Below are 15,525 nucleotides of genomic sequence, written 5' to 3' on the forward strand. Positions count from 1 at the left end.
TCTGGGATTTCCTTCAAAACTCCACCTTCCCAATTGCTTCCTGTCTACAAAACCCTTGCCTTTCTGGAACACAAAATCCCAGAATCACACGGTCATACTGCAATGAATCAACTGAGCAACAGGAGGAGACAGGATGAAGACGAGAAGCCCCACACGCCTACTTCGCTGCTCACGTCAGTGAAATCCCCCCAAATAATTCCCACCCAGGAACCACCCCTGCCAGGTCTGCTTCACCCCCACCCTTGCTAGCTTTGCACAAATAAAGATGAATATACTCGCATGTTTCTGCCTGGATCTCACTGCTGCCTCTCTATCTCTGCACCTTTCTACTTTTCTGATTTGGGGAACACTTTTCTGTTTGCTTTTGCTCACTAGTCTTCTTAGGAGTAGGACGCAGCCAAGACTACTCACCTTGGATCCATAGAGGTAATAAGGCTGGACATTGGCGGGTTTATCTCTTTGTGGTTCTTGGGTGAAAGGAATGGCAGTTCGAACAAAACTAGTAGAGGAAAAGAGAGGAGGCGGGAGTTAACTGGGTCCTGAGAGCATTCTTCATGGGACACAACCTAGCTGGAACCCTTCCTGACCAGGTATAACCACAGTGTTTCTAGGTGGTTGTCTATGAAGGTACTAAACCCTTATGACATACGCCCATTCATTCACCTAATGTCTCCTTTCCATAGGTGGGAAAACCATAGTCCAAATCCCCAGGCTAGCTTCTGGGCTATGGCTGCTCACAAGAACAGTAGGCAAGAAAGTGACAACTGGCTGGGCCTGAAAATGGCTTTCTCTGGGGCTCTGATCCTTCCCTCCACCCCCAGGTTGGCTTCTTAAGAGCAGGGTTCCACAAACTCCTTCTGTAAAGGCCCAGATAGGAAGTATTCTCAGCTTTGCAAGCCAGATGGTCTCTGTCACCATTACTTAACTGTGCTGGTAGTGTGAAGCACCCATAAACAGTTGTAGATGAATGAGCATGGCTGGGTTCCAGTAAAACTTCACATATTTCAAATGATTTTCACTTGTCATCAAACTATAATTCTTTGGATTTTTCCCCCAACCATTCAAAAATGTCGATAGCATTCTTTGCTCATGAGATGTACAGAAACAGTTGGCAACAAGATATGGCTTGTGGGTGATAGCTGGCAGACCTCTGCTCAAGAGGATTCAAAGTCCCAAATCTTTACAGGACCAGAAGTCTGTCTTGCTAATTGTGTGGATTCAGGCTCATCTGTGGTTTCCTCCCAGACCCTTCTATTCATTCAGCACATACTTATTAAATACTGGTCATGAGCCAGGCCTTGAGGGTACTGAGAGGACCTATAAACACATGCATGTTGGTGTAACCTAATGTACTTGTTCTGGGCGTGAATACACCACCCCTCTTCTGTCAGGTTTTGAACCTCCGTGAGGATAAGGGACTAGGTCTTGTCCTCACCTTAGAGCCTGACACAGGGCTGTGTGCATCTCGCAGGAGACATATGTCACTTTGTCACGCATATGTGTGCCTATTTTGCACGACCATATTCATGTACGTGGATATCGTCATAAAAGTACCATCTGCTCATAAAGCACACGCTTGCTCTTATGTTGGCCTGTGGGGTGGTGCACGGCCTGGCTCCTGCTTCCTCCCAGGTCCTGTGCTGTCTTTCATGGCACCATTCCCCACCCCAGCGGCTCCACCCTCACCAGGCTCTTGGCTCCTTGGACACCTCGCCTGGAATATTCTTCTCCCGTCTTTCCACCTTATTTACTCCTACTTATCCCTCACATCTCTACTCACGCGTTACTTCTCAGAGGAGGAAGCCTCTCTTGAGGTTCCCAGCACCTCCCAGGCTAGATCAGGTGGTGGTGTTTTCTCTCTCATGACTGGGGCTCTCCCCCACTTCCAAATTCACTCTTTGCATTTATCACCTGCATCTTCCTTGCCTAAAGGCTCTCAGAGGCAGGCCTGTTCACTGCGGCCTCCTCGCCTCCAGCCAGAGCCTCCAGCCAGGAGGAACTCCATGAGACGCCTATTACAGGAAGGACCCGCTTCCCCGGTCCCCGGCCCATCCCAGCCCCCTTTGCACAGGGACTCCCTTACCGGTTGGTGGACCCATTGTAGCAATAGTTGGGGAGGAAGTCGAAGTTCAGCTCCCAGAAGACGTGGAGGGTGATGCGGCCGTAGGGGGCAGACACATTGTGATTGGCCTCCCGGAACATGGCGTCGAAGCTGTCCAGGGTCATGTGCTTGCACAGCAGCCGGTGCGTGAGCCGGTTGATCTCCAGCAGCCACTCCAGCTCCTGCCAGAGAGAGCCCAGGGCTGCTAAGGGCATACACCCAGACCTGACACGCGCCCCACTTCATCGTACGGGTGCCTTTCGTGCGGGGGAGAGCCCCTCAGACAAGCTCCCGACGGCTGACATGGAGACTAGGCCCCCGCAATGGCATGTGACAATGCACCCTTCTTCAGAGGAGGAACTCCCAGACTGTGCGGAGGGAAGCTGCACGCCTGCTCTGGGAAGGGCATGTACGAATCCCCATCCGTACCCCCCGGGTGGAAAGCATGCCTGCTTGCCTTCCAGTCTCCATACTGGTGAGGAAATAGCTTGCTGCTCAGCATTGCAAGTCGACAAGAGGAAGGTGTGACTGGCTGTCCCCAGAGGCTCTATCTCCGCTGTGCAGAAAGCCATCGTAAGAGTTGCCACTTACTAAATACTTACTGTTAGGTCACAGACCACGTGAAACTACTTGTTCTTAGGTTAAATATCATCGAATATGAGTACGTTCATGTGATTCAATTTAATATATGCCAAGCAGTATCCTTAGCACTTTATATATCTTAACTCATTTAATGCTCAAAAAACCCCTTCCTTTATGCATAGAGAAACTGAGGCTTGGAGAAGTTAGATCACTTGACTCCAAATCCAGGAAGCTGGGCTCCAAAGTCAATATTCTTAACCACTACATACTACTGAAATTTTAAAATTGAATGTCCCCTCCTTTGGATTCCTCCTGGGTCTGCCAGGCACGGGGCTGGTTACATGTTGGTAAAGGTGCCGCTGAAAGCCATGGCCCGAGGACCCACGTGAGCTGTGGGCCCTGACTGCTAGGAACCCCACCTTCAGGCAGAGAATGGACAATATGCAGACACAACAGGTCACTGCGTTTGTTGGCAAGTAAAAGGAGAGTGAAACCCTTTGGGTTGGCTTTAGTCCCTTGTCGTGATACTGTGAAAAAGAATCAAAGCACAGTCTTGTGCAGAGACAGAAGCCATCTCTCTGTGATGCTCTAGGACACTTGAGATGGGTACGACTGCCCCTGTTTCATAGAGGGGACAGATGAGGTGCAGGGGGTGAAGTAACTTGCCCAAGGTCACACAGGGCATATAGAACATGGTTTAGTGTGTGATCCCGGGTCTTCTGACTTCAAATCACATGTGTTTGGGCCTCTATGACAGAGCTGCCTGTGATACAGAAGCAATTTGCTACGAAAGTCTTCTGAAAAGTAATGCTGATTAAAGTAAAGATGGCTTGACAATATAAAAACTCCATCAACACTGGCAAGGGCAGTTGACCAGAGGGCGGCCAGGAGGTGGGACAGCCAGAGGGCCAGCTTTAATGGCTGGGATAGGGAGCTCAGGTGTCTGCAGTCGCTCACAGGATGCAGCCCCACACCAGGGAATCAATTTTATTCTCATCAGCCACAGGTAGCCCTCATGCTGGCTGGGGTCCAGAGTGTGGCCAGGGGGAGGCCCCAGACCATGATTCCAATCGCAGAGCTTTGCCTTTTCTGAAACTCAGATTCTATGGCTCTAACCTGAAGTGCAGAAGTGGATCGAAGCTTGCAAACAGAAATGGCCGTAGAGGCCAGCTAGCTCAGGGAGGAGAGGCAGGCAGGAGCGGGAGGGATTCCTGGGGCTGGGCTGTCTGTGGCAAAATGTCTGCCCAGACAACAGTGGAGCTGCCACTTAACTCCACAGAGTTGTTGCCCCTCAGAATGGGCTCAGCAATGACAGATCTCACGATCTTTCAAAAGAAGGTCAAAATCTGGATTTTCATTCTGGGATGGCAGCTGGAAGACTAAGTTTCCAGTCATTGTGCACCGTGAAGTAAAGGAGGGCAGAAATAAAGAATCCCCGCTCTGCTTCTGTCTCCTAGGGCCTCCCCAGCTGGACTCTGAACTTTGTGCCCATTCACTTCAGATGGGTAAGAAATAAAATAAATAAAATAAATGGAGTAAATGCCAATGATTTTATTTCTAAGCTCACTGAGTCCCATGGCACATGGAGGTGCCATGTTACCAGGAAGATAACTGCAAATGAAAAACCAGGGAACAATTTCTGTTCTAATGTTCTGTGATTTTAACAGTCTCACGAATGTGTGTCGTAGTTACAAGGGAGACCAAAAGAAGGAATTCTCAACTCTGCTGTTGCGGGGCTGCTGGAAATGCAGGTCCACTCCTCCTGCCATGAAACAGTACCCAGGTTCCTGATGGGTAATCCAAGCCCTGTTTTGGCCTCAGTCAAATTCTTCCGGCCTCTAAATCATAGGAGGGCACTTGCCTCTGGGATGCGGGGTGAGTGCATCAAGCTTGGGAAAAGGCCTCGTGAGTGGTTCAGGTGCCTTCTGAGAGGGTCTCGGTTTTCTATAGTGGAGTTGGTTTACTGGGGGCAACGGAGAGAAGCAGAACTGGGGCAATGAAACACCTAATGGGGCAACTTCTGTGAAGGAGTGGAAAGAGCTCTTGGATGGGAACCAGAAACCCTGAGTGTCAGCCGCACTGGGCTGCTGACCAGCTCTGTGGCCCCAGGCAGGTGAGAAGAACAGGGGTCTCAAAGTCAGGTGCAGCGAGGCGTGGAAGGTCCTCCGCAAGAACGAGGTGCACCAGTGGGGCTGGCGGCAAGTTGAAGAGAGCACAGCCCGGCTGACGGGATTGTCTAGTCATTTCTAGAGGATCATTGCCATCTGGAAGGGCTGGTGTGATGTTGCCAAAGCTTCCGCAGTTTTATTCAAATTCTTCCAAATGTTAAATGTTGGCTCAAAATTTCCAATGTGCTCTGCAGCCTAAACAAAACACAGCCTGCAAGCTGCCAGCCCTCAAATTCAGCATCATATCCCTCTGAGAACCATTTGCTCAGCTGTGTAGGATGAGGGCGGCTGACTTAAGAAATCTCTGCCACCCTCCCAGCTTGGCATCATCAAGCTGTCTTCCCGTCTCAGAACAGAGGTTCCAAGGTGGAGAGAAGGGCTGAAGGGAGCAGATTCCTCAGGCTGGTTCTCAGAAAAGGCAAAAGCTTCTCAGCCAAGGCCAGTCGGGGCCTCCCGACCCCACAGGAGACAGCATCCCTGGGGTCTCCTCTTCATGGGCTTCACGGGGAGTGGCTGCTCTCCCGGGGGCTGCTGCCCTCACCTGATAAACACTGGCTTTCACGGCTTGTTTTGATTTTGTTCTCAGCTAAAAGAACATTTAGTGCCTTTCAAGGGATGGGAAGAGGCCATGGACACCCACACACCCCAAACCAGTTTTTCCATGAGATAGGCTCATTCATTACTGGACAGCTAGAAGATACAGATAAACAACAAAGATGAAAACAAAAATCCCATCACTTGGAGATAATCACTGCTAACATTCTGGCATAAACAAAGAAAAATCTGTTTCTTAAAATACATCTCCCAGAAGAACATGTGTATATGATAGCCTCCTAAAGTAACTGTCCCAGGACTTAGGTGGGTACCTGGGGGCAAGTCCTTGTTGGAAATGCTGCTGAAAATTCACCCTGAAAATGTCTCATTGTAGCCTAAAATTTCTAGGCCCCTCTCATCCTTTTTTTGTTCATAAGCTGTTATTTAGTAAGTGGCAAGAAACTATGCGAAGCTGTTTCTAGGCAGTGAGGAGTCATCCTTATAAAAACACTATACTATGAATTCTAATATTCCTCTGTCATGTAGATGAGGAAATGGGCTTGTAGAAGTTAAGTAACTGGCCAAAATTGCCAGCTAGTAAGTGGCAGGGCCAGGACGGGGACCCCAGATCTTTCTGACTCTAGAGCCTAGTTCCTAAGTCATTTTTTTTTTTAAACCACTTTGTCCATTTAAAAACAAAACTTTCTTTTATTTTGAAATAATTTTAGACTTACTTTTCTGTAAGTGAAAAAGCAGAGTTCCTGCTTATCCTTGACCCGATTTCCCCAATGTCAACAGCTTACATAACTGTAGCATAATTATCGAAAGTAGAAAATTAATATTGCTCCAATTCTATTAACTAAATGACACACTTATTCAGATTTCACCAGATTCTCCACAAGGGTCCTTTTTTTCTGTTCTATGATTCAATTTGGAATCCCACATTGCTTTCAGTTGTCATGTCTTCTTAGTCTTCTTTCAATCGCTAACATTTTTCAGTCTTTGTCTTTTATGATCTGGAAGCTTTTGAAAAGTATTGTTCATTTGTTTTAATGCCATTTAATTGGGGTTTATCGATATTTGCTCATGATTAGATTGAGAACATGCATTTTGGCAAGAATACCACAGAAGAACACCTAGCAGGGGTTACATGAATGTACGTTATTACTGGTGATGTTCACCTTTGATGCTTGGTTAAGATGGGTTCCCACTGTAAGTTACTAATCTTCCTTTTGGAGTTAATAAACATCTTGAAGGAGATAGTTTGAGACAATGCAAGAATCCTGCTTCTTCTTATTTTTTTTTAAAATTTCTGGGTAATTTTAAAAATTGGGGTCAAATATATGTTACAGAAAACTTACCACAGACACCATTTTTGAGTGTATAGTTCTGTGGCATTCAGAACATTCACATGACTGTGCTACCATCACCAGCATCCATCTTCAGAACTTAATTTCCCTCAACCAAAACCCCGTATACCAATTCCCTTGGCCCCGGGAGTTACCATCCCACTTTCCGTCTCTATGACTCCTCTAGGGACTTGTAATAAGAAGAAACATAAAATATTCTTCTCAAAGGTCGGCCTACTAATTTTGGCATCCATTGCTGGATTTTGCCCACAACTGTCACTGTGGCGTTCCAATGGTGATTTTCTATTTCTCTCATTCCTTCTACTCCTCTGCTTTTGAAAGCATTAAAGTCTTTCTTCGATTCACTTCAGGACTGGTTGATCAAGTTTATTCTAATTCTTGGAGAGGAAGCATTAGCAGAGAGTAGCTCAAATTGCTGTTTACTAGAAGGGAGCAGGCCTATTCCATTTTGTCAGTCAGGACCAATGACATAGTCTTCAGGCCCCAGTGCAAAATGGAAATGTGGGAATTTGAGATGGCGATGGCAGAGCATTAAACCCAGCACAGAGCCCTTCTGGGCCCTACACTGCACACCCACGATGCCCACCTTGTTGTGCGACCTTCCCTAGCTTCCCAGGACCTTCCCTGTACTTGCTCAGCTCTGTGAAAACCCAAAGGACAGGCAGCTGTGCCCCAGTTGACCATCCCAGAGATCTCAAGGCAATCAGGAGGGTAAAATCACGCTCATTCTTTTTAAGTCTTTTTTCTCCCCCTGCTCCATTCAGTTGGGAAAGAGACTCACTGCTTCTCTTTATCTAGCTCAGTATTAGGCTAACAACACCTCCACCTAGGCTTCAAGTCTAAGGAATCCCAGACCAGAGCTCCCACGGGCCCCCAGTCTCTTACCACAATGGAAGTCAGGTCCTCACTCTCGAAGCGGCTGATGGCCTGGTCCAGGGACTTATACATGGCGGCAGAGATGCGCTGGGTAATGAGTCTGTTCAAGTCAATGGATCTACCCAACAACTGCATGGAAGAGACAGAGGCAAGAGTTCCTTAAGGTTCTCACAGGCACATGACAACTCAATGCAATGCACTCATAGGAAACTGGATTAGAAGCAGAAAGGACATTACTGGGGCAAATGGGGACTCTATGCAGAAAACAGTATCGTTAAATTTCCTGAGTATGATCATTCTATCTTGATTATGAGAGAATGTCCTCATTCTTAGGAGATACATGCTGAGGTGTTCATGGGTGAAGTGTCACACCGTCTGCAACTTCCTCTCAAATGGCTAAGGAAGAGAGTACATAGATTTAAAACATATATATTTTTTAATGTTACATATATATGTATTCTTATAAATTATTTATACATACTATATATTTATATACTACATATATTTACTATTTATGTATTTATTTACCATTTATATACTACTTACTATATATTCTGTATTTATAGTATATATACCATATACCACTTATATATTTATATACTATTTACCTATACTTTTATACGTGTGTATATGCACATATATATACACATATATGAATATATATATTCACATATATATAAATATATATATTTGTATATGTATTATATATACACACACACATATTCAGATACTGCACTTTGCTAGGTGCCCAAGGATTATTTTTACTGTATTTGTGAGAGAGAAAAAATATATACATAAGAGGAAGTGAAGCAAACGCAGTAAAACATTAATAATCGCAAATCTGCCTGTACAGCATATCTACGTTCATTGTGTTATTCTTTTAATCTTCCTCTAAGTTTGAAATTTAAAAAGTTGAGGAAAAATAGGATTCATCCAGACTGTAGGAAAAGGCTCAGGACAGGCTCTGGCACCCCGTGCAATGCTGACATCCCAAATTTAGCTATGAGGTCCTTCCCACATCGGTCCCGTGCCCCACGTCACTCGCCCGAGAGTAGCAGCTCCCTCGGCAAGGCCTACTGTGTGCCTTTACGGGGATGAGTATAGAAGCACGAGAAGGAAGGGCTGGATGGAAAACAGAGCTTACCCTAATTTCCACTGGGCCACGCACACGGGGGCATCATCACAGATGCTATGCAAATAGCAAGAAACATTTATTGAATACCTGCTGTGTGCACTGCGCTTTGCTAGGTGCCCAAGGATTATTCTTAACTATTTCACTTTTTTTTTTTTTCTATTTCCCTTTTGGGAGATTTTCCACCAAATGCCTAAGACCCCTGGCAGCCACCTTGTGCACACATAGAGCCCTCAGTATTTAATGTCGTGGCTAATTCTGGTCGCATCAGTAACTGATGGCTGTAATATCCTGAGAGGCTGGAGGAAAAGCGCTGAGCTCCTGCTGTTGACAGAGGTGAAGATGTTCTTTTCTCTCTCATTATTCTCCATTTCCCTTTGATTTCTCATGACAATGAAAATGTCCAGGGTTTCCAGGGTAACCCCTTCCTCTTCACCTGGGGCACATCTCAGCCGTGGTCCTTCACCTGCTTCTTTCCCACATACAAAGTACCGAGGTCATGGCATTAAGGCCATACCAGCACCGCGTGGCGCACAGCGGGGTGTAGGAGCCGGGCGGCTGGAACATCTCGTTTTTTGCCTGCCTGCCTCATGTTAACATTTTAAAGCAGGGATATGTTTCTGAGCTCCTGGCAGCATTTATTGCCTCTACATCTGGGGTCAAATGTGAACAGAAAGCAACTCCACAAAAACAAACTAATTTCCAGCGTGGGTTTAGCAGACACGCTTCCTTTCAAAGCATGAAGCAGCCCGCCTTCATTTAGACCAGCGTGTGGGCCCTGCTCAGGAACAGATTTACCCATTTCTGAGCAGTGGTCCCCATGGAAGGAAGTGAGCCACGGCTTATGACAAGAAGACAAAGGCTTTGGTGGCCACGACTCCCCAGAGGAGAGCTGCAGGTGGACTGAGAAGCCTAGAACTTGAACCACAGGATGCCAACGCCTCTTTATTGCTTGTATATTCTGAGGCTGCGCTACACCCGTGCTCAGAAGTCCAGACGGGCCGCACGCAGGGTGGTGAGTACGCAGGGCTGATCTCCAACCTGCCCACTAACTTCACAGCTGCTCTCTAGCCTGTCCCACCTGCCCTCTGGCTTCCTCCACCGTACCTGCACGTGTCTCTGTTTCAGCAGTGTTTCGTAGCGGTTGGACGGTGGGTACGGAATGATGACTCCATAATTCTTACATTCGGCCCTAAAACGTTTATCCAACAGGACACTGCAAGGGATAAAAATTACATAAGGCCAGGAAACATGACCGTGGATGGTTTTCAAACACCCAGCCACATCCATGTCAGACCAGAGGATCTACTCAGGAAGCGCTAGCTTATGTATTTCGAATACAACTGTTCTCTGCTTTAGAGCAAAGATTTCTTTTTAGCCCCAAAGCCAAACATGAAGCACAATTTCGAAGGTGAAGACAAGCAACACAGAAGTTGAGCCACTCCCCTCTTTTATTCATTTACCAAAAAACGAACTGAGTGCGAGCTTGCCTATCCCAGCAATCATTCTGGTGCTAGGGACACAAAGTTCCTGTCCTCATGGAGCTTACGTCTAGTGAAGAGAGGCTGGTAACTAAATAAATAGAGGAAGAAAATAATTTCGGGTAAGAGGAAATAACTGCACAGTATTGAGGACTTATCAGGAATACACCTGTGTGAGCACAGTCATTTTTAACCTCACGACAACCTTCTGAGTTACACGTACTCTTATTACTTTTCACACCCACGTACACACTGCAGAGTAACAGTGCTCTGAAAATGAAGAAACAGGATCATCTGGTGTTAGGAGGTCAGGGAACGCCTCTCTAAAGCAGTTTTGCTGCACGGACACCTACATACTAAAAATGTTAATAAGATCTGAGGGGAAGAGTGTTTCCGGTAGAGAAAAGGAAAGTTGGTCATGATGCATAAAGGACAGGGCATGCTGGAGAGCATGATGCAAAAAAGAATTGAGGTAATCTAGAGGGACGCCTGGGTGGCTGTTGGTTAAGTCTCTGCCTTCAGCTCAGATCGTGATCCCGGGGTCCTGGGATTGAGCCCCACATCAGGGTCCCTGCTCAGCGGGGAGTCTGTTCCTCCCTCTCCCTCTGCCCCTTCCCTGGCTTATGCTCTCTCTTGTTCACTCTCTCAAATAAATAGATAAAATCTTTTTTTAAAAAAATAAAGTTAACTAAGGGGCCAGATCATGTGGGACTACATCGATCACAGTAAAGGAGTTAGATGCTCTCTAGATGTCACTGGCAGCCACCGAAGGGCTTTAGGTAGGAAAGGGACCTCACCTGGATCTACACTGTGCAGCACAGACAGCAGCCACCAGCTACGGCAGCCTACGGGGCACCTGAGATGTGGCGGGTGCAAGTTGAGATGCGCCAGCAGAATAAAGTACACGCTAGATTTCGAAGACTTAGAAAAAAACAAGAAAACTATCTCTTTAATAATTTTATATTGATTTCATGTTGAAACTGTATTTTAGATATATTGGATTATATAAAATATATTCTTCAAATTAATTTCAGCTGCTATTCTTTCCTTTTTAAAATATGGCTACGGAAACATTTAAAATGACACTTGTGGCTCACATTTGTGGTTGTGCTGTATTTCTAATGGACAGCACTGACCTAGATCTTTCTTTACCTCCTGTGCTTTCTTGGACTCTCCCGACCTCTCTCAATCTTCCCTAGTCCCCCACATTTTTGGAAACCATGGATCTTACAAGGAGTACTACAGATTAAGGGGCATTTTTCAGATAAGAATATTCTTTGAACTGAATGTACAAAGACCCAGGGTTTGACAAGTCTGAATTTGTGTATATAGCATATCTGAAATGAAATCGTCTTAGAGACACTGGAAGCCCAGCTCACTGCATCCTATTCGACCCAGACACTTGCTAAGGGACTACTTCATGGAAGGCCGTGTGATCTGCATTTTCCCTGAAAGTACATGCTTTGTGTACTTTCCATCATCAAGAGCCATTTACTTTATTTAATAATGCACATTCCGTGTTAACAGAGATGGGTGCGTTCTGACGTCAGCTCCTATTTGAAATATGTCAGAGCAACTCTAGCTGTCAAAGCAAAATGAAGCAAATTCTCTGCGTAAAATAATTTATTACAGTTAAGTAACCATTCTTGACATTATTGGCCTGTACATTTGAATTTCCAATAAGAAGGGAGAGACCTATGTTGAGGTTTTTCTTGACCAATACCATTATGGGTTCTTAAAACCCAGGAATTCAATCAGCTCATACTGGCAATACCACCTAGCCTCCAACACTTGACAATTAATTCTCTTACCCCGACTTCTCCACTGGTCTCCTATCTGACCTTTATATACCTATTCTTGCTCACCACCAATCCTTCTCCACATTTTTGTTTTTAATAGGGCAAATTTTTAAAAATAAAAATTGAATCAGGTCCCTGTCATACTTTTGAAATCATCCTGTGGTATTCGAATTCTCCTGGATAATGCCTACAAGCCCCATCACCTGAGTCCTACCTTTCCAGCTTTATCATGCAACTTGCCTCTTCTTGTGGTCTGTGGGTGAGACATTTACATGTACTAATTTACATTGTCTCAACTGCCCTACGGAGTAGGAATGCTGTCAGCACAATACTTCCGCCACAGGGACTTTGCACAAGCAGGTCCTTTGCCTGCAGTTTCTCATCCCATCCTTCACTTAGTTTTATTTAATGCCTATCAACTTCAGATAAGAACTCAAATGTTACTTTCTCAGGACAGCCCTTCCACTTTCTCACCCCAAAGACTAGTTCAGGAATGTTTCCTTCACGGGGAGCACACAGCCCCCCTTGCCGCTGTGCTCTCATTGGTTTGTATTAATGTCTGATAGTCCTCCTAGACTGTAAGCTCCATGAGGGGCAGCGCCAAAGCTGCCTATTTTCCTCTCTCCTGTATTTTAGCACCCAGTCCGGCCCATGGAATCGCTCAGATTCCCTTAGGGACTAAAGAAGAGAGGTTTTACGACAGGAAACCATGTCTCACAGGTGGCAGGCTAAGAATGTTTGTTGCTCACAGCCCCGGACCCTCGTACCTGCCAGCCATGGCTTTGTAGTAGGCAAAGATCTGGTCCGCCAGCTTGTAGACAAACTGATCAAAGCACAGGTTCACCTGGGGACAGGGAAGCAGGAATGTCAGCGGTACGTGCCCAGCTTTAGCATGGCAGTGCAGGTGGCTCTATGGGGGCAGTTGGGCAGTATTGCGTACTGTGGGGCAAGATACTTTGAATAGCAAAAGAGTCTGTGGTTAAGTTAAGAAGTTTGGTCCCTCACTCTCAAGGTCCTTAGTTAGGCACAGAGAAGGCAAAGTTCAAAAAGCTGTTGAAGAACTGCCCTCCCCCTACCTCTTGTCCTTGCCCTTCCAAGGTGGCATGCCCAGGGGGAAGGCAAGATAGATCTTCAGATGCTGCAATTGCTCGCATCATCCCACCCATCCTCTCTCCTGCTAGACTTTCTCATCTTTTCCTTTCACTATATTTGCCCTGTTTGACGAATGAAGTTGATGGTCCTTGGAAACTGAAAAAATATCTTTTTTGCAAACTAAGCTTAGAAACCTTTGGTTTTTAATGAATATGGGATCTTGCCATTTCAGGGTCTCATCACATTGCTGGCAGACCGTGAGGCTTAGTGAGAAGTCCATGCAGACACAGGATCAAAACCAAACCCTCCACTGATGGCAAGAAACAGCCAAGGGTGGGGCTTTAATAAGCTGGGGCTGTGGTGGTGGCAGGTGCCATGGGACTTCAAAGGGAACCAAGCATATCTGGGTGACTGATCTTCCATGCTTCCCTCGCCAAGTTTTCAGCTCTGGAAGGTTAATTCTTTATCTGAAGAGCTCCTGTATCTTTTATTTTACACCCCAGATGTTATTCTGAACACGCAACACAGAACTGTGTGCAGTTCTGCCCTAATCTGCAGGTAACCAAGGCCTCTCCTCTGGACTTTGTGCTTCAAGGGTCCCCACGGGGTCTTCCACCAGTCGAAGAACCTGCAGCATCAAGGTGGGGGTGCCCACTCATACCCTAAGCCTTGAGTATCCTTGCCCCCAAAAGCCCAAGCCCTTCCAGGCCTGTCTGGTGTTTTCCCTGGATCAGCCCTGAGAGCGGACTGCACAGGTGTATGCACCCCTAGGGTCAAGGGTTAGCTAAGGGCCACTGTTTGTGGGCAGCGGTGGCAGACAAAGCTTGGGTATCCGCACACATGCACACGAGGCCCTTCATCGTGCAGAACAGAGTTGGGGGATGGGAAGAGAAAGGGGGCAGGCCACAAGTTGGGGGTCTCAATGTGTACTTGGGTCCATGCCCTCAAATATTACCCAGGGCCTGGCTGTACGCTTTCTTTATATTTATTTTAAAAATCTCACTTGGCCACATGACACTCTAGATTTGTTTTGTTTTCAACCTGTTGGAGAACACAAGTATATAAGATCTTTTCAGAACAGTGAGTTGTCAGAGCTAAGATGCAACCAGTTCAATTGTCTCCTAGAATCTTTCCTCCCAAGTCTGTGCTCAGGAGAAGAGATCTGGGCTGGGGTCCATCAAGGTCTTCAACTCCCATAGAAACTGGAGGGTAGAGAAAGCAAGCAGCATCTCTACTAGATTTTCTTTGAGATACATAAACTGTCAAACTAAGTCAGTGGTGAAACATTCATGTCTTTCCTTTATACATAAGAATGTCTTATAGTTCTATGATATTTTTACCTAATTGGCCTCAGTCTGTGTTTACATAGTCCCATGCAGTGACGATGAACCCAGACTATCATTCCAGTTCCCAGGAGGCAAAACTGAGAAACTTCGGGAGCCATCACTACCATTGGCCTTGTGCATGTGGCAGGATTGGACTTCCTTGCTCCTCTCGGAAAAGGAGGTGCAGTCACGTGACTCACTTTGACCAATGACGTGTCATTTCCAGGTGGAAGCTTTAAGTACCAGTGACATTTCCCCTGATATGGCAATTACTGAATGTTCCACGTAAGTCCCAACTTGAAGACTACATGGACCAGAGCCCCCAACCAACCCATAACGGAGAAATAAACCTTTGATTGCAAGGTACTAAGAATTTGTGATTATTTTCACTGCAGCATAACCTAGCTTATCCGGACCATTACTGAAATAAAGCCATTGAGTGACTTTGTCATAAATAGCTTAATAGTTGAAAGGACGGTTGCTTCAGTCCTACCAGTACTAGTAAGTGACTATAAGCTATGTGACTTTGGTGTAACGATAACTGACTACTTTAAGTCTAAGATTTATTATCTGTAAAGCAGATAGTAGCATATACCTCTTTAAATTGCTGTAAAGGTTATTTTAAAAGTATCTCTCTATAGTGTTTAGCGTTGTGCCTGGCAAGTTATAAATATATAATAACTGATACATGATATTGCTGTTATTATTATTAGCCAAATAATCCAACCCTAAAAATCCATTAAATATTAATTTTAATCTATGCAGTTCTATCATCTACCATCCCTTAATACATTTGAAAAAGAAAGACCATCATCCCAGTCTGGGTCCTTTTTGATGATCATGATTTGTAAAGATCACTCCCCATATAGTGAACGATATTGTAAGAGCATTGTAGGGGGACAGGTGGGAGCTGCACCTGTGGTGAGTGTAGCCTGACATACAGAGTTGTAGAATCACTGTGCTCTACACCTGAGGCTAATGTAACATTGGGTGTCAACTACTCTGCAATTTAAGAAAAAGTCATAAAAAGAGATCACTCTCCAGAACAAGTTATTGACCCCGCAT

The 15,525-nt window shown here is 45.7% G+C and overlaps 1 protein-coding gene across 3 annotated transcripts in view; it reads right to left on the reverse strand.

Moving 5' to 3' along the window:
• CYFIP2 (cytoplasmic FMR1 interacting protein 2) overlaps positions 1-15,525 on the reverse strand; it is a 120,969-nt gene that overhangs the window by 50,646 nt on the left and 54,798 nt on the right. For all 3 annotated transcript variants that reach the window (XM_040630371.1, XM_040630369.1, XM_040630370.1), the window contains 5 exons: positions 12,811-12,887; positions 9,871-9,979; positions 7,641-7,760; positions 2,084-2,283; positions 412-499 (listed from right to left, as the gene is read on the reverse strand). In XM_040630371.1, coding sequence (XP_040486305.1) covers positions 412-499; positions 2,084-2,283; positions 7,641-7,760; positions 9,871-9,979; positions 12,811-12,887 — 594 coding nt within the window. The remainder of the gene's footprint in view (positions 1-411; positions 500-2,083; positions 2,284-7,640; positions 7,761-9,870; positions 9,980-12,810; positions 12,888-15,525) is intronic.

The sequence above is a fragment of the Ursus maritimus genome, unplaced genomic scaffold (assembly GCF_017311325.1).
Source record: "Ursus maritimus isolate PB19 unplaced genomic scaffold, ASM1731132v1 scaffold_15, whole genome shotgun sequence".
NCBI lineage: Eukaryota > Metazoa > Chordata > Mammalia > Carnivora > Ursidae > Ursus > Ursus maritimus.